General features: G+C 35.5%; 1 protein-coding gene across 2 annotated transcripts in view; it reads left to right on the top strand.

Annotated features, from left to right (window-relative positions):
- Nucleotides 1–26,092, top strand: part of FER (FER tyrosine kinase) — a 136,478-nt gene that overhangs the window by 50,653 nt on the left and 59,733 nt on the right. For both annotated transcript variants that reach the window (XM_057367529.1, XM_057367528.1), the window contains 3 exons: nucleotides 8,645–8,737; nucleotides 14,993–15,196; nucleotides 17,526–17,648. In XM_057367529.1, the coding sequence (XP_057223512.1) occupies nucleotides 8,645–8,737; nucleotides 14,993–15,196; nucleotides 17,526–17,648 (420 nt within the window). The remainder of the gene's footprint in view (nucleotides 1–8,644; nucleotides 8,738–14,992; nucleotides 15,197–17,525; nucleotides 17,649–26,092) is intronic.

Below are 26,092 nucleotides of genomic sequence, written 5' to 3'. Positions count from 1 at the left end.
GTGTAAGTGTGTATGGATTTCTGGCAAGCCTACTACTGTTATTTTAAGTTTGTGGCTAGTAAAGACAATTYCCAGTTCCAGATGGCATTCTTTGGCATGCACACTGCTCTTCAGGAATTTGCCAACATGCTTGTGGTAGCTGTGGGTGATCTTCATCACTTCCTTACTTCAGCTTCTGACTATTGCAGGGAACATTGGGAACTGAGGTACTTTTGGACAGTTTTTTTGCAAAGTTCTATGTTTTCCAGTCTGGATTCTCATGTGAAAATGTCCTGGACATTGTGTTTGTATTTGCATAGTCTGAGTTCATTCTGTCAAGTACTGCATGCTTAGCTTGGTTTTTCAGGCACTTACACTGGAAAATTTTTCATGCCTCATGTGAAATGTAGCCTAGAGGCTTTTCAGCTGTGGTTTTGTATTAGCAGCCCTTACAGTGATGACTCTAGTTCTTTTTACCAGGCCAGTAGTTGTAATAAAGTTCTTATAGTCCTTAAGTAATATTTAACAGTTTGGAAAGCTTGATGTAAACTTTTTTTAAACTTCAGCTAACTACTGCACACCTAAACTTCACCATTCACTGAGGAAGTGCCATCACAGAATACTGTCATTTGTTAACAAGTGCCAAACCGCACTCTCTACCTTTATACTGTTTTTTTTTTGATTAATAAATGAATGTATGAAAACTTTGAGACATAAAATTTAATTTCTACAATGATGTCCATCTTCGGTGGAGGAAAACTGATGTTTTCGGTTGAAGTTTTATAACAATCTAGTTAAAAAGAAATGCAGTTTTCCACATAAAGGAATCCTGCATAATGCGTGTCTATGTAGAAAAAATCCATTTCTTCCATTACTTTAGCAAGAATTCCATTCAGGAATTYGGTATTTTTTTCCCCCTTTAACTAGAAAGGGGGGTGATAAGACTAGTCTGTGTGTGCGTAGATGTATATAACCTGTTCTAAAACATATTTCACACTTAAGACTTCACCTCTTCAAATGGCAGCTGTAGTGTTGGTCTTGATTAAAACTCTGGAGTAGCATTTCCAGCATTACTCTGTTTTTCTGAGAATTCGGGTAATAAAAACTGGAAACTATTTCAGCTGGATGTATGCAGTATTRAAGTAAAGAATAAAATTAGCCTCTTCGATTCAATAATGCTCGTATAAGTTTTTAAATTGAAATAGTGTATGAGTTCACGTTGATTCACTGATTTTTGATTTGTGATTCTTCGTTTTCTTGAAGCAGCAGCAGCACAGCCTGAATGTCGAGCAAGGTGTTGTCCTGGCAGATGCTGACCTTCATCAGCAGCCAGTTCATCATACCACCGTTTCTTTTTTTCCATGCCATTGGTTTTTTGACTGCCAGAGGATGCAAGATGTAGGCTTTCTTTTTGTGAACATTAGGTACAATAGTACAAGTATGAGCACTCAGTGCAGTCTGTTTTATGCTCTCCCATTGCAACTTGATGAGCTTGCACAGAATTATAGCAACAGAGAACTTGTGGGTTTATTTGAAATCTGTTGCTGTGCTGTTTCAATGGCAACCACAGCAGAGAAGGACCATGCCATGAAAAGGTAGTTCTTTTCATATATAGCAAGCGCTGTATAGAATGAAAATTGATTATTTGTTATTACTTGAAACCAGTAAAGTGTTAATTTAAGAATTAATCATTTTTTGTACATTCAGTTTATAATGGCATTGTTGATTYATAATAGTGCTCTTGAAATTAGTGAAACAGTTCATATCTGAAAATGTACATACCACCTGAAGTTTTTTGGGGGGCAGAGGTCTTAATTTTCCATGCTAAATGTTTCCACAGTTAAATGAGGTAATAATACTTAAATTAAAAAAAAATAAATTCTAAATTTGTCCGTAAACCTGAAAAAGTCTTAATTGATTTGTTAAATTGCTTTTGTTGAAATTAGATGTCATTCAATTGTTATTATTATGTGACCAGTGCATGGAGGTGTCTTTGGATTTAGTGGTGTAGAGATACACTCATTAGGGCAAAAAGGAATACTTAACTTCAGGGGCCTTTCTGCATTGCAAAAACATGTCTCTGGCTACTTTTTTCTTCCACAAAAAAGGTTTTTATACAAGACCTCAGTGCCTTAGGTATTGAGGTTTTAGTCATCTTTTTCCCTAGGGAACTGTTGACATTCTTGATGATAATTTGGTGAAATCAAAGTATCGTCTTTTTAAGGCTGTAAGGTGTATAGGAGTTAAAATGTACTGTGTTTCTGGAAACGTTATTGCTAAGCCCCATTAAGAGGTGCTCGACTTCCTTTAAGACCTTTAATACATGTTTATGTGTTTGGAAGATTTGCTAATTATTTAAAAGATGAAGGTGACATTTCCCTGACATTTCATATGTAGCTTGAAAAATTAGTCCTCTGAAAGTCTTAATTAAAACAGAAAACAGAGCAGACAACTTAACTGCACATTCTGTCATGATAGATAGGGATTCAAAAAAGAAAGCAAAGGGTCAATTGTATTGTAGTATTCATAATTCTTTTTWAAAAAATTAATTGGTTTACACAGTGTTTGCTGACATCTGAACCTTTCSTAAGTAAAATCTGTGAAAGATTTTTCAGTGTTTTTTCTCCAAATATTTCACCAGTGTCTTGCTTAATACTTTTTTTTACTGCTATTTTCCTGKAAAGAAAAATTACTTTCTAGCCTCTACCAAGGTCTGGTACATAAGGAATGAAGTGCATAAAAGTAATCATAAGAGAAAAGAACAGTATTTTGRAAGAAAACAAGTGGTTTTTGATACTGAGTAAATTCCTGAGGTTGTTACAAATTGCACATATTGTTTCTAACAGCCTTTTAAAAACTTTTAATGTTATCACTTTATTGTGTCATTACATTCCTGCAGACCAGCCTGTAGTGGCATAACCTCCTTTCACATACATCACACCAGTAATAAACTCAATTACTGCTCAAAATAAGGTCTAAATGTTCCTGAAGATATCAGGGCACTAGAGGGGATCAAAACCAAAAAAAAAAAAAAAAAAAAAACAAAAAATTTTCAGAAAAAAAAAAAAAAAGAGCAGAAAACATTACATCACTGTATAAATTGATGTGCACCTGCTTCCCAAATGCCATCGAACTGCAAAATAATTTAAATTGGAAAAGATCTCAGGGAGTCCATCTGGTCCCGCTTCTTACTCAGAGCAGGGCCATCTTTCATGCTATATCAAGCTGCAAAATGCCTTATGCAGTTGAGGTTCTAGCAGCTCCAGTGATAGAAGTCCCTTCAGGAAACCTATTCCAGTATTTGATCACTGTCCTCATTGTGATTTCTTTTTCTTTTTAGTGTCTTAACTGGAGCTTTTCTTAATGCAAATTGTCCTTCTGCTGTGTAACACAGAAGAGTTTGGCTTCATGTAACCAATTATATTTTCAGCCTCGCTTAACTGGAAACCTGATGTAGGAGAATTCAGAAAGGAGAAATAATGCTCAGATATGTGGAGGAGCTTCTATAGAATTAGTGAATACGTAGACTGGGCTTTACAGACTTGAGAAATGCAATGAAGGGGAGTGGAATAAAGATGTGTTCAGTGTGTTGGGTGTGGGGATAGATGGGGCAAGTGAATAGGGAATAATGACTGTTCTCTGTCTTGGGGCTGTCAAATAACCACAGCACGCAAATGGTTCAAACCAAACATGCAAACATGTTCTTGAAGAAACTGTAATTAAGTTGTGCAACTGTTTGTTACAGCAGTGGGTTGTAAATGGTTCTATATATTCAGAAAACAGMTGAAAAGTATGGGAGGAAAATCTTTTCATGGTGTTGTATGTAGAAACATCACATCTTAACTAGCAAGGCTGATCTTATACCACAGATCTTCAGAGGACAAACRCATGCTCTGAAGAATTGTTTTCTCTTTTTCTCACAGGTCATTAGTCCACTGGCAAAGTCTGCATTATKCCTTTGTTCTGAGAAAATATAACTGTGTACTAAATTTTGCACTAGTAAGTCTTGTTTTTCAGGCTGTCCCCTGCAATTCAGAATGGGGAACATTAATTTGCCCATTGTGCACTGTTTTAGAATATGTGTACATCAATTATGCATTGTTTCTGCTGCTTTGGAAAGTGTTACTTGTGTTTAAAACAAAAAATGCTCCTGATTTTTGAATAKCTATGTTGTTTAATTGACTTCACGGTGTACTTGTGATATTTTTAAATAGCTTTAAATGTTTAAATTTTTAATAATTATGTATACATGTCTCTGCACACATCTAGATACATGTACAATAGCAAACTAATAAAATGCATATTTTAATCYCTGGAAAGGGGCTCCAAAAAGATGATCTGCTCAGCTCAAGTAATCAGCTTCTGTTCAGCCAGCAACTGGTTTTGTGTGTTAGTGCCCTAGTTAATAGTATAAAATACCCGGTGTTTTTTGGTAAAGATAGCATGATTCTTTATCTGGTTTTCTACATGTCGTCTTTCTGAGATACTCGGTTCTACCATGGATGGAAAAAAAGAAAGAGAAGAGAGAAAAGCCATTTGAGGAATCAAACAAAATCAAATCATAGACTTCAGGGATATTGGCAATGTYCTACTGTATGCTGACATTTTAATATGTCAGCAATTACATCTCTTTCAATATGTGCCAACAGCTGTAAAACAGACACATGAAGATTTTGTGGCTAGTATATCCTCTCATCAGTAGGCAAGCCATAGTTAATGTTGTAGTCTAAGTTTATGACATGCTTTTGGGGGCCTCTCCTAAATAACTTTGAAWCTCCTCTACTGAGTGACTAATGCAGAGGGCCACTTTCATAAAATTATTTTCTCTATTTTGAAGAGTTCCTGSTTGTAAATCACAAAACTTCATTTGCACTCCATACTATAGTCTTCTAAAAAACTCAAGATAATCCTTGTTCTGCCCATTTTCCAAATTTGTAGCCTTAAGATAAATGTTGTTCAGGGAAATTTTATCTTCAAATAAGAAAGGAAGCTAGCATTCACTTTACAAAAATTATGTTAATTGTTCTGGCAAGTACTGTCTGTATGGCTGTTTTATGTTCATTGAACATACCGTTTGCAGTAGCTACTGGAATTCTCCTGTCTGGCATTATCTTAGAGCCCTTGTACTGTACTGAAATAATTTTCATCAAAATCTCTGAGGACCAGTTCCCCAGCCAAATCACAGAGACAGTGCTATCACTCTCATCTTTTAGATATCACTATGTTCTTCTAATTGAAATCTCCTTTTCTTCTGAGAGCATTTTCCCTTTGAGTTGGAGAGTCCTCATCACATTTCCTCTAAATTTCCTGTGCAGGTTGTGTGAATTATTTTGTAAGCCCACATTCAATTTCCATATCCATGTGGATGGTTCATGTCTGACTTATGAGGCATTTTTTTCTTTGAATGGAATAATATTAGAGTATGGGTTCATTTAGATCACTATACATACATGTCTGAGTAGTGTTTTAGGAATATAGATGCTGCATATTCCTTTGTCTCTCTTAGTGATAGTTTTCCACCTTTGATTGGTGGTGTTGCTATTTGCCTGTCCCTCAGAAGCATTAATTTTGTTTTATAATTATCTTAGATCTCTCTCCATCATCTTACTTCATTGCTTTTCTAAAAAGAGTATAGACTGTTTTTCTTTTACAACATCTAAAATACAGCTCCAATCCTAGATTTATRCAGCTAAAAATCTCTTCAGGCTTTTACATCACACAGTTCAGTTTAAGCAAAATCTTTTCTTAGTGTTGCTTTGTCTTGCTGATGCTCATTGGAAATACTGTTGTGACTGTGACTCATCTGCCCTGTCTTTTTGATTGTGTCGCGCTGCWGGGTAATTGTTTTATTTCTAGTGCACTCTGAAGATTCGCAGTGGTTTTGCTCAGTGACAGAACTGTATGCTGGGCAAATGGGAGATCATTGTCCACGAGCTTGTTATCAGTTGTAGTGCATGACCACAAAAGATAAATTATAGTGAAAAATCCACTGAAACTCAAAGAGAACATAGGAAACACAGAAGCCCAGCTTCTGGTCATATATAAAGATGCAGTTGAAGAAATCCTCAAGTGAAATAGCAACTGCTTCTCTTGAGTTTTTCAGCTGACTTGAATCATGCCTTTCTTTTTTGGTTCTTACACTTTATTTCTCCTCTTTCTCTCTTGCGAGAAGAGAAAAATGGAAAGTGAAATGTAGAGTGCCAGAATGTTTGTCTCCTGTGTTGTGACATCTCTTGAAAAGAAGTGAAGTAATTGTTTCCCCTCTTAAGAAGGAAAGACTGGAACGGCCTGTATCCTCCCGTTCCAATGCTCTGTAGAATCTGCCCCACCCTCAGTGATACCAGTAAAGTTATAGCCCTGAAAGCCCAAGCACATCTCCAGTTCTTCCTGTTTACTCCCCAGGTGTGTGCTTCAGAGACATTTCAGTGTGCTCCCAGTGAAGCTGACTTTGTGTCTGGAGTGGCTGAAATTCCCAGGTGTTCTTTTAGGTATTCTCCTGCTGAGCTGTCTACCTACTCCAGGCATCTCACTGGTATGAGTAGGATAGCATCTCATCCCACACCTTGTCATTGGTAAATCTGATGATATCCCCCTCTCCAGCTGTATCTAGTTTAATTCAGATCATTCTGGGGAGTGGTTAGAAATATGGCTACTCCTAAAAGGGTAATATCAGTGTTCTTATGATGCATGTGTGTTCAAACACAGTTGAAGAAATAGGTATAAAATGTTCTCCAGTGACAGCATATATTTTTGTACATATTTAGTCTCTAAATGCTAGTACATTTTTTTCTTTTGTAGTTCAGTTATTGCATAAAACATCATGGCAGAGATTAGTTTGCTTTTTAGTGAAATTAGTGTAGTATCAAATAAAGAAGTGAGAAATCATGCTACCATTTTCTTAATATCTCTGAAAGTAATTAATTTAAACAAATGAAACTGAATCAGGTAATATGCTTTAGTAGCTGTCTTGTGCACGCTCGCTGGTACATGCTGCTCCGTAATGCTCTCTGCAGCATCCCTGAAGCAGAATTCCTAATTCCTTTCTAATGTCAGTCTCAGGTTTACTTGATAGTCACGTCTCACAACTTTGAAACTTYTGTTATGACTGCATAGTTGGCATGTTTGTTCTGTTTGGTGACATCTGATAAATAYATCCATATAAAAAGTAGTAGATGAGATGTTCTGGGTTACAGTYTTACACTAGTTTAGAAAAAAGATATACTTAGTATGCATTTAAAAATCCTTTTATACTGATTTATGTACTATTCTGAGTGAAAACAGGTTTCATGCAAGATCCCTGCATCTGGGCAGTGGCAAAAAAAATCAATTGAAGACCACTGTTGCAGCTATTTAGTTTTATCTAGGTTGCTCTAAAATACTTAAAGGGAATAAATAACCTCAGTACAGGCTACAGTTGTGTTTTGTCATATGTTTGGTTATGCCTACTGTGCAGACAAATTCTGAATCTTCATTGCTGTAAGATGCAGAGTAGTTTCAATTTGTCAGGAAAAAGAGCTGTGGATATGCTAAATACTGTTTATAAATGTATTGCAGTTAGAGCGGGACATGTGCTACATTTTCAACAAAGTCAAAGTTGATCCCTTAAATCCACATTTCAATACTCACTCTATTTAATGTGACTGTTTGCRTCTGTGTGTCATTCACTGGTGCTTGTCAAAGTTGGCCGAGTCCTGGAGTCTGATGTTTTGAGTAGAAAATCTTCCTCTAGTAAATATTTTTTTTTTGTTAAGGGGAAACTGGTGAATGTAGAACCTTACTTTTAGTTTGATGTTGACACTAGATAGGCAGGCTGTTAATGTGCACTAGAAATAAAACTCAGGGGTTTTGGTTGTTGGAAGTGAAGTAGAATTTGTGCATCTTTTGGTAACTTATTTTCTCCTTTTAAGAAAGGAGAAAGTTTATATATGAGAAATATATATTTAATTGTTGTTAACTCTCATGGCTCACTTCTGAAGAGATGTGGGGAGTGGATTATTCTGCAACCATCATGTAAGCAAAAATAGGCTTTTTGTCTTAGTTGTTAATATTTTTGTTTGTGTTGGTTTTATTTTGTTTGTGTTTGGTTTTGATTGGTTGGTTGGTTGGCTTTTTGTGAAGGCAGTTTAATTCAGCAGCTTATAAGAATAAAAATCAGGATTCAGAGCAGATTTGTTTTATTAAAATTATTTGGTGTATAATTGGGTGCTAATATTTACAGATAATCTGTTGTTAGAGAAGAACCTGTTAATAAAAGGAAAAAACCCTAAACATGTACTAAGTAAGGATAAAGCACATATGTAGAGTGTTTTACTGTGTGGGTTTTTTTTAAATTATATCTTTTCAAATAATTTGCATTTTAAAATGACAGGTATTTCTGGAGAACTGAGAATTATGTCTCTTGTTTTCAGGATATAAATGGCTTTCAGTTTTCTTTATACTTAAGATAATTGCACAAAATKTTTAAGGAAATACAGAATTAGTAAGTGGTTAAATTGGTCTGAGCTTWGTCCTGCTGGTGTTGACGCTTCCTGGCTTGTATCCGTAGAAACTCATCCCCTGTCTTCAATTTAAATGGAATTCAGGAATCCATATTGTACATTCTCCAGTAAATCAATTATCATACAGATTTGCTTGTTTTCACTGGAGATTCTGCCCTTTCTTGTAGGACAAGAAGGATAAAGTCTCGAGATTTGATACTATACGTCATTCCATAGCTGGAATTATAAGATCTCCAAAATCTATGTTGGGATCATCATCGGTAAGTAGTAGTAGTTTTGTGATATATTCTGTTGTTTTTACAGCTTAAATAAGGTTTTCTTTTTCTTGAAGGATCATGCATTTCCACCTAAATGGACAAAAACTAGATTACAATGACATTGCATAAACACTGTTCTGATTGATTAGCATACAGGATAATATTAATATAATGGTATAATCATATGTCCAAACAACTTGCCGCACTTGAGGAAAATCACAATTTGTATGTTCTTTGCAGCTCCTAGAGTGGTGCTATCTTTTTCAGATTACTGTTTCCAATGAGGCTGAGTTTCTTGAAATGCACTCTATCATAGTAATCTAYAGCAGATGGCCGTCTAAGTTTTACCAATTGTTGCAATAACTGTATTCCCCATATTTGTTATAAAAACATCAATGCATAAGCATCTTAGTGACTTCTTCTGTGTCAGAAAGCTGAACATACATAGACTACTGGTACTATTTAAGTAACTGTTGTAGATCTTAAATCCCCACTAAAAATAGTTGTTGGATATCTCTAAGTTATAGTTTGCTTTTGTTCAAAATCTGTGATTGTTGGACAGACTTCCTTGTATCTTTCACTTTTGTATTCCCTCTTKCTTGTTTCATATGGAAGTTTGCAAGATTAGTTAGAATCCTTGAGCACCTACTTAGGGATATGTCACATTTCACTTGAAAACATTCTTCCTGTTTTTCCTTGAGGTGGAAAATGTGATCATCCCAACCCTCCCAACTTAAAACCAAAACAAAACAAAAAGCAGGCAAAAGAAAAAAAAACCCTTAAAAAAAAGTTGGGCAGTTTTAAAAACTTTAAAAGTGCCTTTTAATTGTGATAATGTTGCCTGAAATACAAGTGCAAAATAACATTCTTGGGAAAACTTCAGAAGCAATGGTTGCCTGTCTTCTGCTGCAGAATTACATCTAAAGACCCTTTAAAGGATACAGCACACCATATTTAAGGTAGACAGTTTTCAAAATGGGTGGGAGAGATAACAATTACATGTGTGTAAGTATACATGTGTATGCAGAGGTCAACTGTATATAGTGATGAAAGAATGGAAATGTATGTATGATAATGAGATAAAATTAGGGTAGAAAGGCTTTTCCTGTAAAAAGCATGAAAGTTGCATAACATTTGAAAAGTGACAGCAAAAACCTTGCTAAAATATTAAAATGTCCTTGGTGTTAAACAAAATCTCCACATTATTGTGATCTTCATTATATAAAACTTTCAATTGTTACAAAAATGCAGCATTTCATAGTAAAACCCATTAAATTGTGAGTTTCTTTGACTTTTGTTCTGTGTGTCAGTGGGACAGAATTCACCTGTGTCTATTTCTATGCATTATAAAAACTTACAACTTCAAAATAAACCAAAAAACTTCAACAAGSCACAAAACAAGCCTACCGAAAACTAGTTTAGAGAAAAATTGGAAAACAAAAAAAAGTCTCAAGAGGAAGATCAAAGTAAAACATTTAGATTACATTAGGGAAAGTCAATGTCAAAATTTCAATTGGCCTAAAGTGTCATTTTAAATAAACTATGTGCTACATTCTGATTTTCATTCCATGGAAGCTGATGTAACTGTGGCTGTAGGTACGTGGTAGATAGGATTGGTGAAACCTTGGAATATGTTTGGAAGAGATGAGATTGGCATTGGTTCATTTGAGTCAGAAAGTAAAATCTGTGTAGCAAGTGCAATCTTGATTACTTGTCGCTAAAATGGCACCTAAATTATTTCAGTTAGAATATATAAACTAGCCAATTTCCAGTTTTGCTTTGTGTTTTGATTCAGTGACTTCTTCTGTGTCAGAAAAACTGAACATACATAGACAGGTAAAATTTGCATAACGAGTTATTACTTAACTATTGAATGTGGTTGGCTGCATTGGATAATTATGTAATCATGTTTAATTGCTAAATATATAAACTGGTACTTAAAACTTCAACAAGTACAAAAACATCAACAAGGTGTTCAAAGTGATTATTGAATGTGTATTATAAAGAATTGTTAACATACGTAAAAGAATTTGTTTTTTTTAATAGACGATTACAAAAGGATCTCAAAGCAGATTTGGAAAATGACTGGTACGATCCTCTCATATAGTCTAGTCAAAAATGTGATGTTACCTACCTGTTCTCAAATTGTATGTTTTAGGCTTATTAAGTTTTGAAAGTATTTTGGAGTATTTAATTTTTAAATATATTGAAACTTCTAAAAAAAAGAGCAATATCTTGGTTTAAATGTGGTGCCGTTTTAAAAACACTGCCCAGTATTTAATTGGTGGGATAAATTGAATTGTGTTTGTGTGAATTAGCAAGGACTACTTTTTTGTGTGTCACCTGAAAAACGTCATAGGGAAACTGTCATTCTGAAGGTAGCCAGGAGTTTTTGTGTGTTGACACTGAAACGCTATATATGCTCTGAGAATGAGAAGGTAAGAGGTAATACAGGAAAAAAGTGTAGTTTGAAGAGAATACAAGGGTAAGGATTCAGGTGGCTTTTCCTGGACAAAATGCAGGCCAGCTTTCTGTAACAGAAAGAGATATAAGTTTAATCAAATGAGGAGAGGACACACAACAGTGGGAGTCACTTTCAAGTAATGGTAATGAAATGCTGTGAATACTCTGAATGAAGAGTCTGAACTAATTGTGTCATGAATGTCAGCTTCTGCCCTTCTGCATATTTGTTTTTGGTATGACGCATTTGAGCTTTGCAAAAATACATGCTTTTGTTTATAGGTTAATTTTTTTATTGTTTATAGCGTAATAGGTGAAATTAATGCTTGTTTCAGATGGTATATTATCAGCTTGTGGGAGTGAGCCAGGTACAGAGAGACAGAATATTCCATAGGGTATTTCTCTAATTATCAATCTAAATTTATTGCTTTACATTCTCATTTATGTCTCATTTATGTCTCTGCTACTCTTTTACATTAGGAGAGAAAAAATACCTTGAGAAAATGTTTTGTTTCTCAAAGATGGAAAACAAGGAAGTAGGGAACATTTGTATTCAGAATACCTGTGAAAATATAATTACTAGTTTAATAAAATATCATCCCCATTATTATTTTTATTTAACTGGCAATGTAAGTGCATGAATAATATACAATTTTTTGGAGCTAGAAACAAAACACTGCTGTTTGCTCAATTTTTCTCTTGAGATAAAGGCACTAGTTGGGGGTTGCTTCTTTTTACTATTGGAGAAGAACATCTGTTTCAAAGTATTGTTAAACAGGGAGAGAGAAAGAGGCTCAATATAAGTAAAGAGGACGGTACTAGATCCACAAGGAGCATTATGAAGTATATGAGGCCATCTCCTCGTAGAAGAAAAAGTGTGATTGAGCCCCAGCCCCACCCAGCAATCCATGAGGGAAATACRGCAATAAATGGAAATCTTGAGGGAGGGAGGGAGGGAGAGAGGGAGAGTAGAAATTTGCATTGTGAGTTCCTTTCCTTCTACAGTATTTGGTTAGTTGTTTATTTTTACCTTCCAGCCAAATTAAGACCAAAAATCCTAGAAACAGTATTTCTTCCTTTATGCTATTGAATYATTTAGTGCTTCTTGAAGTGTACATACAAATGAGCAAGAGATCTCATTCCCCAAGTGAGATTCTAAAACATTAAGGTCTGGAATATAACTTGTCATATTAGTTTCCTGGCTGATACTTTAGTAGAGTTTAAAGAAAAAAGGTGGGAATTTAATTTTGTGCAGGTAGTTTGGTTTTTTCTCTATGTTCCTCGAAGATTAACCTATCATTTAATTCTAACTATAAAATACAGTAGAAATATTAGTACTAATAGTGGTAAACTAAGTTTAAATCAGTATTGAAGGGGATACATATCCTGCATTTGTACTTTTGTCTGGGCTTTCAGACATATTTTATTCTACAGTCAGTCAGGGTGAATATTGTATCATAGAGAAAATATGCCAGAATCAAAGACTTGTTCATAAAAATAATGTAATTTTAATAACACACAAGACAAGAATAATTGCTGCTTACTTCATCAGAAAACACACCTTGGTATGATAAAAAGTAAAGGTAAGTAAAGTGAAGGACAGTCAACAGAAAAAACTTGGTCAAATTTTCATTCCAAAGTAATAAATACTGGTTCAATCAAATTTAAAAGTGGGAAGATTGATGATAAAGTTAGAGACAACACTTTAGTTTTCTGTGTCTAAAATTCTCTGTTTTCCTTCCATAAGCTTGTTTTGTTCTGGTATGTGATCCTGATTGCCTCAGCCTGAACCCAGTTTGTACATAAGCAGGTGTTACTATCTGATGGCTTCCTTTTTAAGCTATAAAATAAATTGCATGTCAGGGGATTTTTTAAACTTTCTTTTGTGAGCGCCATGAAGTAGATTAGTAACCCTGAACTGTTCTTTTCTCCTTACAAGTCCTTTTCCCTCTCAAGTAGAAATCTGCTCCTGTGTTGAAGGGTTTGCTTGCTCTGAACATACCAGAGATCTAGGTTTTCTCTCAAGTCAATTTTAGCATCTCTGAACCATTAATGTTCAAGTAAATAACATGGTCGAACAGTTTGAAAGCTTTTTTTTCTTTCTTTTAGGAATTTGTGAAAGAAAATGACATAATGCCATTCAACGGTGGCAGACAGCTTTCACCTTGACATATATTTTTAACTGTTGATGAAATTGCAACATGTGACTTGGCCAGTCAATAGGTCTACTTTTTAGCAGTTCACCGTGCTGATAAAYATGTAACCTTGCCCCTAAAAACTCTGTGCAATTTGTGTTCAAGCAGTAGTTACTTCTTACACAATCCTTCCTATCTGACTCTGTAACAGAGTGCACTCCCTTTCTAGTGATGGGTCTGTTGTTTATAGAGCTGGTTTCAGATCACAGGTCTGAAATTTTCCTTAGTGTGAATTTCATCCGTGWTGATCCTCTCTGTGTGTCTGTTGATGTCTGAGAATGCAAGGTGCTGTCGTGTTCCTACATGTGTTCTCCAGTTTTCCATGCAAATCCCGGAGTATATTAGTCCTCTGATGTATAAGTTAGAAAGGCATCCAGGAGTCCACAAAGACATTTTTCATAGCAAAAACTTTATGCAAGTGCTAAAGAATTGCAGATATTTGGGAACAAGTTCTTGGGTCTGCTGATTTCCACTCTGAGAGTCTGAGGTCAGTCCTAGTGTTTTTTGGACTAAGGTGAGGCACTGTAATCTAAGCATCTTCTGAGGGAGATCTTCAATGTGCAAATGGCCTCCAACCTGGGTTTTTATCAGGGCAGAGCAGTAGGAGAGGTTAAGTCAGAATCATGTGATTTGATTGCATCTGTTTAATTGTTCTTCACTGAAGTGTAGATCTCCATGCTGTTACCTGGATGCGGTTCAGGAGCCTGGAAACATTCACAGTCCTGTTTAACTCACAGTAAAGTGTGCTCTGGGTTATATTGTTCAGAGTTTTACCGCTGGCTGTGAGAATTTCTATGAGCTCTGGCAATGGTTTTGAAAGACACACAGCTTAAATAAGGGTTTGCATTCCTACCCATAACAAATAAATCTGGGGTGGCCATTGACAAAATACGAAGTTTCTTTTCTGTTTTCTTAAATGATGTAAAATTATTTATAATTAAAATACTTAAAATYAATTTGTGAAATCATAGGTTCAAATTCATTGACTTCCACTTACAGCCATTAGCTTCCATATGCAGCAAATTCCATGCAGTGAAATAATTCCTTACAATCTTTGTAAGGAAACGCTTGTTAAAGAGGTCATAATGACAGTGCACCCAGGTGTGTATTCTGCACTACAGTGTAAGTGCTAGGAAAAATATCTCATAATTATTCATTTATTTGATTGCAATTGATAAATTCTGTGTAAACAGTTTATCCAGTTCAAATGTTTTGGGTAAACAAATTTATTATGATTTTGTGTCTGGATAGAGAAATGGTAATTTTCAGTTGTTGTTAATAACATGTCAGAATGTGTGAGAAAGAGTTGGTGTCTAAGGCTTATGAAAAATAGTGGGCCAGATAAAAATACTATGTGTTCTTATGGACAATTCCATAAACTTCTGCTTTTGATTATTAATTATTGACGTAAATAGAAAAGAAAGTGATCAGTATGTCTTTGTGCAAATGTGAGAGCCTTGATATTGTTGGTTAATGGAAATGCATTATGCATTATTTAGATACATTAAAAACAAATTATTGTTGTTTGTGATACTTTTCATATACAAGTAAACTCTAAATATGTACTGCAGTAGTAACATTTTTCTTCAATGTTTTTCCCAAGTTCTTTGATGTAATCTCAACCACTGAGAAACCATTGGCTGAGCAAGACTGGTATCATGGTGCAATTCCGAGAATTGAAGCCCAGGAGCTGTTAAAACAGCAAGGAGACTTCTTGGTGCGAGAGAGCCACGGGAAACCTGGTGAATATGTCCTTTCTGTGTTTTCAGATGGACAACGGAGACACTTTATCATACAATATGCTGATGTACGTCTCTGATATCGTACTGAATATTCAGTTTAGGATCTACATAGTTTACTGTAGCRAATGGATTTAGCCTTTATGTGAAAGTATGAAAGCAGTTGAAAATATTTCCATCAGCACTGGAATCAGGGGAGAAGGTCATTTTGGGAAAGAAAGGAAATATGAAGTATCAGTATTCCATGTCTCTTTTATTGAAAAGCCAAGATATTTCTGTAAATGTTTTGAAATCTAGAACTTGTTGCTCTTTATTTATGCATGTACATTTGGTTATTTTAAACCTGTTTTCATAGTTGGTGCTAATTAGGCTACTTTTAGTTCAGACTAGAAATAGTCCATTGAATCTCCCTGAAAAATGGGAACAGGCCTGGAGAAAAAAACAATCTGTGCTGGTTTTTATACAGATGGGAATTAAGTCCCTCTTGCACTTGAGATGGTTATGTCTTTTTACTCCTGTGATTATGGTTTTGTTACTTGCAACACAAGCACTTCTCGATATTGCACAATGCATGTGCTTCTAAGGACCAGAACTGACCCCCTTGTTGATCTAACGTAGGAAAAAATGAAGACTTAAKAATTAACACTATATTAATTTTTATATTACTTTATCCAGTCTATTTTATTTTTATTCTTCTTAATGCATTGCTTGTTTTTTTAATAATGTATGTATTTTTCTTTTTACCATGCAGAATTTTAAAYTTATTCAAAACTTGACACTTCCCATAACATTACTAGAAATTTTTCTTGAAGTATGAAATTGCAGCAATTTAATTGCATAATGATATTTAAACTGAGAATTTTGTTGTCTGAATCCCCAGATGATGCAGCATGCCTGGGRTAACTCAATATTGTGCACTTGRTTTATTTCCTGTTAATGAGAGGCAGTGACATTTTTCAAACTTCATAGAGGTTGGAATGCTTCTCTAGGATTCATGATTATAGACACTTGTCATGCTGCACAGTGTTTATTAGTTTTCACCTAGAATTTTCCTTGCAGAATTGAACACATAGTCAGTGTTTAATTTTATTTTGATTTTTTGATGGTAAAAGTATTTTGATGTGTCAGAGCGCTGAATGAGAAAGTAAAAGCAGTAAAATTACCTGTACCTAGCGTCTTAAAAGAGGCCTGGTGCTCACTGGTCTGGCCCAGAAGAAATAAATACATATTATACACCACACCCGTGGTGTGACTGAAATAGTTTTGGGCAAATGATTGTGTGTGGCAAGTAAATCTTGTATACATTGGACTTTCAAGTCCAAGTATTACTTTGAGGCCTACCTGTAAGCTGACTCTTCTTTTATGTTGTGATGTTTTTTCCCACCAAAGCAAAATGAAACAAAACAAAAAAAACCTCTACCTTTGTAATCTCCGTAATTTTGTACTTASGAATGATGTTCAAAATGTGAGACTGATGTTGTTTAATGTTGCATAGCTTGGACACTCACAACATCATCAGGTCAAGATATTTATCTGCTTGTACATTTACTAATAGAGCCATTATCCCATTATGTTCATCTGCTCTTGGGATTAATTTGTGGTAGAGTTTCTTGCCAATTATGGAAGATAAAATCTTTTTTATTTTTTAAGATGTTCAGTAYTTCTTATGCACTCTTACGTGGTGAATTTTCTGAAAAAGAGGAAAACCGTATGAAGCTCTAGAAAGCAGGTTAGGAGTTATTCATGTCACATAGCAAGGGATGTATTAATGAACTTTTTTGTAGGGAAGTTCGAGGAGAGTTTAGTGCAAGCATTTGTTTGTTTACATTGGTGTGAACAATGTGGAATTTGGTCTCTGGTCTCTAGTCAAACCACACACTTGGATCACTGATGGGTGATCAGTGATCATCTGATCTTGATATTTTCTTCTGAATCTAATACTGAAGGTCATTGTAGGACATTTGTTTTAACAGCAGTCTTTCAGTTGTGTAAATATTCTGTCTCTGATTTTACCATTATTTCAAAGGCTAATCTTGATATGATTGTGTRTATCATCATTCAACATTAAGCATCAAAATTCACTGCTGTCACTCTCTATCTTGTTGGTATTTCAGTTTCAATTTATTTTAAATAAAGAGTTATTTTATCATATTGCCTTACATGACTAATGCAATAATTTTGCATTTATTAATTTATCATTTTCCTAGGTGCCATTCCAGTTAAGTCAGTGTAAATGCTATTCAATAGGTCAGAAAAGGAATTTAAAATAACTCTGTAAAAATGTACATTTTTTTCTGTTTTGTTACTAGTGAGGGAAATTAGATTGTGCACTTTTGCCATTTCTTGTTTGAACTATTGCTTGTAGAGAAATAACTGTTTCTTTTTGCCTCCGTACAGAATCAGTATCGTTTTGAAGGAACTGGGTTTCCTACTATTCCTCAGCTCATAGAACATCATTACACAACAAAGCAAGTTATTACAAAGAAGTCAGGTGTTGTTCTGCTGAATCCTGTTGTTAAGGTAATGGTTACATTCCAGAACCTTCATTTAATGGACAATAATTTTGTGTGTTTTTATTCAAAAGAAGACTTTTGAATAAGATAGGACTTTTCAGAAGATACTTTAATTTTTGTTCATTTTGTGACTCTGTTCCTGAGCTCTTTCAAACTTCTCACCTGTGTGCAGTACATTCACTTAAAACATCTCTCTATTCTGATTCTTACAATGAAATTTTGCTATTTTGAAAGAATGGCATTCAACTTCTTACCAAATATCCTCTTGCTTTTCTCTTTGGTTTCAAATTTCCCTACTAAGAAATTCAAAATAGTAGTCCACTGCTCTTCCTTCTATAAAATAAAAAAAGTTCTTTTGTATAATAGAGAAAGTCAACTCCATTTTGTTTCTGTTTTACATCATAAAAGTTAGAAACAGAAAAAAAATTCCAGCATCAATGGATACGCTGTCTTTCAGRATGGTAACAAAAATGGATACGTATTAAACGATGTCAATGTTTTAAGAGTCTCCTTAACTTCTCTGGCAGTTTTGCAGTTAGTTTCTATCTTGTTGGTATTTCATTCTTAAGCCTACTCCATGTATATCTCTGCATCTTAACTATGGGTAGGCCTTTTGTTCTTGATTCATTTTTTTTAAGAACTGGTTTAAAGCCGGTGTTCCACAAAATTTTAGAAAGTATGACAATGTATTTTGCAGTGTTAGTTGCCTATGCCAGGGTCCTAGTTCTTTCCTGCTTATAATCCTAAGGAAGTAAAGCATGTTCTTTTTCTCAGAATTACAAATTATCTGCAATTAACTGTTCTATAATATTCTAAAATTTTAAGAATGGGACATTGTAAGTGCAGATTTTGTATTAGTATCTTCCTGATTACCAGTCTGATGCTCCACTTAACATAAGATATTGCTTACATTCACTGTAGATCACATGAGAAGGCATAGAACATTCTTTTTGATGTATGAATAATTATATTTTTATATAAATGGTTTAAGCTGCAAATGAGGGGTAGTCATCTTTAAAAATCTGTTTGCAAATTTCTCCCTCTCTTTAATACCATGTTTAAATATTTGGTGCTTTTTTGATTTCCTGACTGTATGTGGTGTGAGAGCAGCCCTGTTTTAGTAAGTGTTAAACGATGGCATATTTTACTACATATTCCCATTTATTGTCTGTTAAACTGGAGCACATCATCTGTAAAACATCATCTACTCATTCTCTGTTGTTTACTTTGAAGATAGGGGAGTTTCATTTTGCTGTCATTTTTGTTTCATTTGCTGTCATTTTTTAATGGAGTTAAGTTTTAATTTGTCAATAGTCTTGTGTACCTGTAGCCAAGTAATTTTTCTAGTACCTGTCTTATGGAAGAAACCTTTTCCCAAATGGCTTTTCTGGTCATTTCACCATTACTGTACTTGACTTTGTGGCCTTTGAGGTACCTTTAAATACTCTAAATCCCTTAATGATCTGTCTGTGGTGGATCTTTCTAGAACTTGAATCCATACCATTACCACTGCATTCAGGTGTATCATAACCATCTTGCAAATAAATGGAGGACAATTTTCAAGACAGTCTTTTCAGCTTCCCTAATTGTCACAGGGTATAAAGTCAGGCCTTTTGTTTTTCTTCTTTTCAGGGGAAAATAAAGTGGGTCCACTCCTCTCTGGATGTTTTGACTTGAGTTAGTCTTAGTGTCAATTAAACTTAGTAYTAACTAAAAATCAGGGGAAATACTAGTATTTCCCCTAGAGTTGTGCTGGGTGGTAGTTAATTCGAGCTGCAGTGCAAAACTACTTCAGCTGCTCAGATTTCCCCAAAACTATGCAAATAATTGGTGTCTATCTACAAAATCAGGTTGCAGCTATTTTTTCAATGTCCTGGTATGAATCACTCTGAATATTCAAGGGTATATCCTTTAGGGTTAATAAACCTTTCAGCTTTCATTCTGATATGGTACATGAAGTAATGGAAAGGGTGACTGTTAGAACTAAGAAGAGTATTGAGTGACAGGAAACTGATTGTATAAGTTTTTTTAAATGGATATATTCAGTGGATTCCAGGTAGGCTTTCAAGAATTTATGGAATAGGATGTCAGTTTCTATAGCTACGAATACTTGGTGTAATAGTACAGTTAGTGCTTCATGACCTGCAGTTTGAGCCAAATAAGACAGCGTTGAAAASAGTGTTAGCTACATGATTGGAATTTCTTTAGAACAGCTGTTGTCAAAAATATTTAAATTGTTTCAGTTTGAGCTGTGGTTTTGTGGTGGTTTTAGTTCTCCCATCTGATAAAAACTATTTGCTGTATTCTGAAGAAGTACTTCRGATTGAAGAAAAAAATGATGTTGTAAGCTTTCCTTTTTAATTTACATGGAGCACTGGCTTTCATGTGGGAAAGTGGACACATTTTAAGTCACTTTCAGAAGTAGCATATGCACTCTGACACCTAGTGTTGGGGGTAATCTATTGCATCATGTGCTRTTATCAAGATGTCTTTAATAATTTCCTTTACATTCATTTGACATCTGCAAAGACTGGTTTTTCTTTGTTCACATGGTAGCTCCAGAGCAGTCTTTGTCATTTTGTGCAATCTTTAATCTTTTTATGCAAATTTCTGTCCCTGTAATAACCTGTTTAGAAAGTTAAATACGACAAACTTCACAGCAAAAAAAGAAGTTGCAGCTTTTAGTTTGTTTTTGCTTTCCCTCTTCCCACAGTCATTCATCCTCCTTTACCATATTAGTAAAATTAGTGTTCACCTTCTGTGATGTTGCCCTTGAAAGGAACAGACTTAATTGTGTCACAAAAGGCCTGTCCCATGTCCCATTTCATGTAGACTGAATCTGCCTGCTTGGAATTTTAATCATTCTGTAATAATAGAATTTAAATTAGGAAAACTGAGGATATTAAAAACATATCTGCAAGTAACTTCTTTAATGGAAAAATGTTTCATATTTATTTATAATCTTCTAAAAACTGCAGATTATGTTCTTCAGATTATTACTGATGGACTGACTGGTACATAAAGCCTCTCAGTAACCTCTGAGCACATCCAAGGACTTCATTAGTAAAAATGCTATTTTAACTACATTGAATGTATTTTAACTTTTTAACATCCTTGACCTCCTCTTTGTGAGGTTTTCACATTTTTTTTAAATACATTTTTTTAATATTTAAGAACTGTGCATTAAGTTGTGACTGTGCTTCAGCTTAACTACTAGAAAAGTGAATCATCAAAAAGATAAGGAATGGCATTTTTATGTAAGTGTCCATCAAGTTTTAAGTGAATTAAAGGTTTCCTTGGATCAGAAGTACAGCTTTGAAGCAAAGCTGCCTAGGGTGCACAATTGCTCATGGGAGGGCGTTCAGTTTTCAGAACCAGGAAAGATCTAGCCTGAAATAATGCTTTTCCACAAAATATGTGTTTCAAATTCTTAGCACCAGGTGGTTTACTTTGGAGATCTGCTACTATTTCACTGGTGCTAATATAGTCCTGGTATTTGGGTGCTCTGTAGTTAATTCAAATTCAGAGTTTATAAAAAAATATTAACATCTACATTGTCAGCTGAGTTAGGCCATGTGCTTGTTACTRTTATCTTTCATTTAAACATTCTGGATATATTTTTATGCGACAAAGAAGTCTGTAATACTGCCTTATATGTTTTGTGTACATAGGAAAATGAAAATCAGAAATGTTGAGATAAAAGTGTTGAGAGAAAAAAGTAGATATTTCTTAGTAGCGTTTCTAATGCTGGTAAGTTTGCAAATCATGTGAGATTCTGTGCAGATCTGATGCTGTATTGCAAGGTAGAAATATGTTGATGTGTTAGACATGGGAAGAAATTATGAAGAAATATATATTTATGTTAGAATTTTTTTTTTTGTGAAAATCCATTTATAAAATTCTGACGCGGCCCTAATTTTTTTGTTGGTGCGGTTTTTCAGGGGGGTTGTTTTATTTTGGCAAAGCAAGCTGAAGTTCACTGTTTCATATAGCACATGTGCTCAGGGTACAGGTGGTGTGTGTCTCTCGGGCCAGCAGAGCACACCTGCAGGAATCTAAGGAGGCTGCTGAGAAGCCTCAGTTTCAGACAAGCCCACTTAATGCCTGCTAGGAGATACTGGATGGAAACAAGAGCACTTACAAAGGAGACTTCCAAGTTTGTTGCAAAGTAATGCTGACATAAAATTACAGATTCTCATCTCGTGGCTGGAGAAAATTTAAGGTGCTCAGTARGGAGAAAGTGGCACTAATGGTGCTGCCTTTGAGGAAGATCATCTTATATCTGTTTGACCTGAGGACAACTCTTGAGGAGTAGAAATCTGAGAGGCAGAAGCAGCCTGTGGCTGGACGTGATTCAGTTACTGCAGCTCTACCTTGGCAGATTTGTAGATCCAGAGAGGATTCCTGTGGCACCCTGAATTGCCTGCATTCTGTAGGAATGCCACAGAGCACTGGGAGGACGTGGTCTCTTGGGGCTGATTTTTGGCCCAAAGCTGTAATTCTCGTGGGTGCAATTAAAAGTCTAATACATACATTTTTAAATGTCAAAATGAATCTTCAGTTATCTTTAAGGAAATTGAATTCACAATGAGAAGTGAGTGTTTGTAATATGTAAAAGAGGTACTTACAGAAATTGAATGTATTTATTGAATATGCATKAAATTAATCAATAGCCTGCAGGTATTGATATTTGATAGCCGAGTTTCATATCTTAATATTAGAGGTGCATTTCAGTTATGTTCTTATTTCTTCAGTATTTGGAGAAGTATTAAAGGATTTGCTTTTAATGTTTTCTAGCAGAGTTTATTGCAATATTTCTCTCGGGTAACAAAAGGAATGCATTATCCTTAATGGTGGCCTGTACTTGTCAAGGCATGTCATCCTATTGAGAAAAAAGAGAGTAATTTGCTCTTAGTGCTAACAAAGTACTAAACCAAATTTATGTATAATTTCAAGTATATTGACTACTTTCAAAATGGAAAGGATTTATTTTTTCAAAAATCTAATTAAAATGCATTGTACTCCGAGAGGCAGATAAGGCTATCTGTAACAAAGTAACAAAGATTGTTTTATATTCAGTGATCAAAAGTTTTCTGTAGGTCTTTTTTTCTAGAGGTCATGGCATTAGACATCCACTCCATTGAATGTTTCTGGTTCARTCTTGCCTTCCTGGCATTTCTTTCCATGATCAGATTTAGTTTAAAGTTGAAAGATAACACTCCTAAAGGGTGTAAGCATTATGCTTAAACCTAGAAAGAAAATGTATTTTATCAAGTATATGAATTTCATTTAAGCAAACACAATGTAATTTTTGACCAGTCTCAWAAGGAAAAATTTCTGCTAGAAATTTTAAATGTGAACCTTGGCAACATGTGCATTCCTAGTTTCTGTGCTACTCTCATGTGCCACATTGCTGTGTGGAGTGCAAGTTGAACAAAATGAGTTCAAACTCATTTTAATGTGTTCAAACACAACTGAAACAATAGGAAGTAGAAAAAACCAAGTTATTAAGTAAGAGATGGAAGCAAGCTATTCAATCTTACAAAAAGATAAAAAAGCTGTATTTAAGGAAGGGGTAAAAATGTCGAAAGATTTCAGAGGGAGCTTTTCGATAACTGGTAACTAGGAGAATAAACTACTTCAATTAAAGCATCATTCATGAACGATTATTTAGATTTACTAGATTTTGCTGCTGACATTTTGTATATTCATGTGAAAATCGAGGGATTGATTGTGTTCTGCAATATTCAGTCTGTAAGTCGTGCTTCATGGAGCACTGGTAAAAACTGGGGTTTGCATTTTGGGTTTTCATTGTCTTTATCAGAACCTTTATAACCAGATTTTAATACATCACCAAAAAAATTGTTTTAGAATTGTGTATGATTGCAGCAGCTTCTCCACTGAACTAACATCCTGAGTTTTTTTATGGATTCTGACAGCTTCCCCATATTTGGAATTCAGACATTCCCTAATAATTATTTTTAGATAAGATTGTGAGTTGCAAACTTCTTGTGGTCCTCTAATTATATTCTTCTTCCTGTTTTTACGAGTGAAGTCAGGATGACTTTAATGCAAATAATGTTTTGAGTTTTCAGTGTTTTCATAGTGTGTGGCTGCCAAGCATGTAACCTTCCTTCCCTGAATGTGGGCTCTCGTGGGTCAAATCCCACAGTATAGATTAAGAATAGGAATGAGTGTCTGTGCTCCTAAATTCCTTTGTAGAGTTACAATTGTGCACAGTGAGGTATTGTGATGTAGCTTGTGGTTGCTTGGTATTTTATTCTCCACCAATTTAAGTCGAACAAAATATTAAAAAGGAATGAAATGACATTTCAGCTGTGAAGAGGCAAAGGATGCACACAAAAGGAGCTACAGGGTAAGAAGGATGAAGGATGTGTTTTTTTCTGAATCRGGCCTGTGCATCTGATATATGTAATACTCTCTGAATTCTCCAAATCTGCTTATTTAAAGGTTGTTTGAGGAGGAATTCAGGGGTGAGATTCAGTAGGGCTTCACGATTCCTTGTTTGCAAGGCAAAGAGCGTGTTTAGCCTACAGTTGAGGGTGGTGCATGGATTTCATCATCAGTTCAAAATGAAGTAAATACAACTGCCAGCTCCGTCCTTTCTGTCACTTGGGTTTCTACATAACAGAGTTGCCAGTGATTTGCATGGTGTATCTGCTGTGATTACTAAAATTAAGATCACCCCCAGAGGGTGAAGATCAATGTTACAAAGTCTAACTGGAGGCCAATAACTACTGGTAAACCCTGGGGTCAGTGCTGGGTCCAATCCTTTCTTCATCCTCTGCTTCATTAACAAGCTGGGTGATGGGGCATGAGCAGTTTTAGTGATGAGACCAAACTGTGGCGGGGGGGGGCTGGTACACCAGAGGGTTGCACTGCCATGTTGAGGAGCCTGAGCAGGCTGGAGAAAGGGACTGGCAGGAACCTCATGTTGATCAACAAGGGGAAAAGCAAAGTCCAGCAACTGAGGAAGCACGAGCCCAAGCAGCAGCACATGGTAGGGGTATAGGTTTTTCCCTTATCTCTTGTGTTTGCATTTGAAATTGAAACTATGAACAGTAAATTTGTTTCCTCAGAAGGCCATTTTATTCTAAAAGAATTTTGACACATTGAGGAGGACGCTGAGTAATTAATTCTCTGAGTTTTGAGTTTTAGAGAAAGGTTGCAGAAGTAAAGTGCAACTGTTGTGGTTCAATCCCAGCTGGCAGCTAAGCCCAAGACAGCTGAGCATTACTTCCCTCACGGTGGGATGGAGGAGAGAGTCAGAGGGGTAAAAGGTACAAAAGTCATGTGTTGAGGTACAGACAGTGTAATAGGTTGAAAAAAAACGCTGCACACACAAGCAAAGCAAAAACAAGGTATTAATTCACTTCTTCCTGTGGTTGGTCTGGTGTTCATCCATCTCCATGAAAGCAGGGCTCCATCACGTATAGTGGTGACTTAGGAASAAAAATGCCTTCACTCGAAACATCTTCCCCTTCTTTCTTTTTTTCCCCAGGTTTATATGGTAAGCATGATGCCATATGGTGTGGGATATCCCTTTGGTCAGTTTGAGGTCCGTTGTCCTAGCTGTATCCTCTCTCAGCTCCTCATACAGGTGCTAGAATGGTTGGTGAACTCCTCAAAACGTTCATGGTCACTGTTTAATTTTAGAGAAGGGTGTGYGCATGTGCCTGCCATTAATGTTGCTTCATGTGTTAATCATCTTTGTAAAGAGACTAATTTTACATGTAAAACCCACACTAGCTACTGTGAACAAAATTGCCTCAGCCAAAACCAGCACAGCAACAAAGAGTAAGTTTGTTACAGAGCACACAGGAAAATTTTGTCAAGCCAAAGTTACTAATACAGGAGACAAAAAATTGCTGAATATAGCATTCAGAAGATTACACAATAATGGAATCCGCTAATATTTAGCAGAGCCATTTGGTGTGTGTGTGTGTGTGTACTGCTTCCTTTTGTGTGTCCTTCACTGATTGGCTTTTTTTTTTTTCTGAGACATTTTCCAGTGGTTTTGCTGTTCTGAATAATGAGTTAGTGGTACGTGAGAAACTAGCAATATCTTGTTGGGGGGCAGTGTGTGTCAGATGTAAAAAACCCAGTGCAGCATGTTTCTTTTAACTGTTGGCATCTGTGTAATATTGTATGACTTCTGATTCAAAGCCAACATCTATCTTGCTTGGAAYGCAGGCAGAGCTCAGTGGTATACTGAAATCTCATTAAAGCTGCAATTTCCTTTCGGTGCAGCTTTGCCTTTTTCCTGCTCCTTCACAGTCACAGATTAGCTAATACAGCAGATTATTTGAAATTTTGACAGGTTATTTCTTTTCAGTTTTAGTGATTTTAACATGTCTGAAGTTTATGAAAGTCAGTGCCAAATGAGCAGGTGTGGCTAGGAAAGGGTAGGATGGAGGATCTTGGGCTTTC

The sequence above is a fragment of the Malurus melanocephalus genome, unplaced genomic scaffold (assembly GCF_030028575.1).
Source record: "Malurus melanocephalus ecotype Western Australia unplaced genomic scaffold, MMel_1.1 scaffold_80, whole genome shotgun sequence".
NCBI classification, from domain to species: Eukaryota; Metazoa; Chordata; class Aves; order Passeriformes; family Maluridae; genus Malurus; species Malurus melanocephalus.
This window is presented reverse-complemented; position numbering and strand designations above follow the sequence as displayed.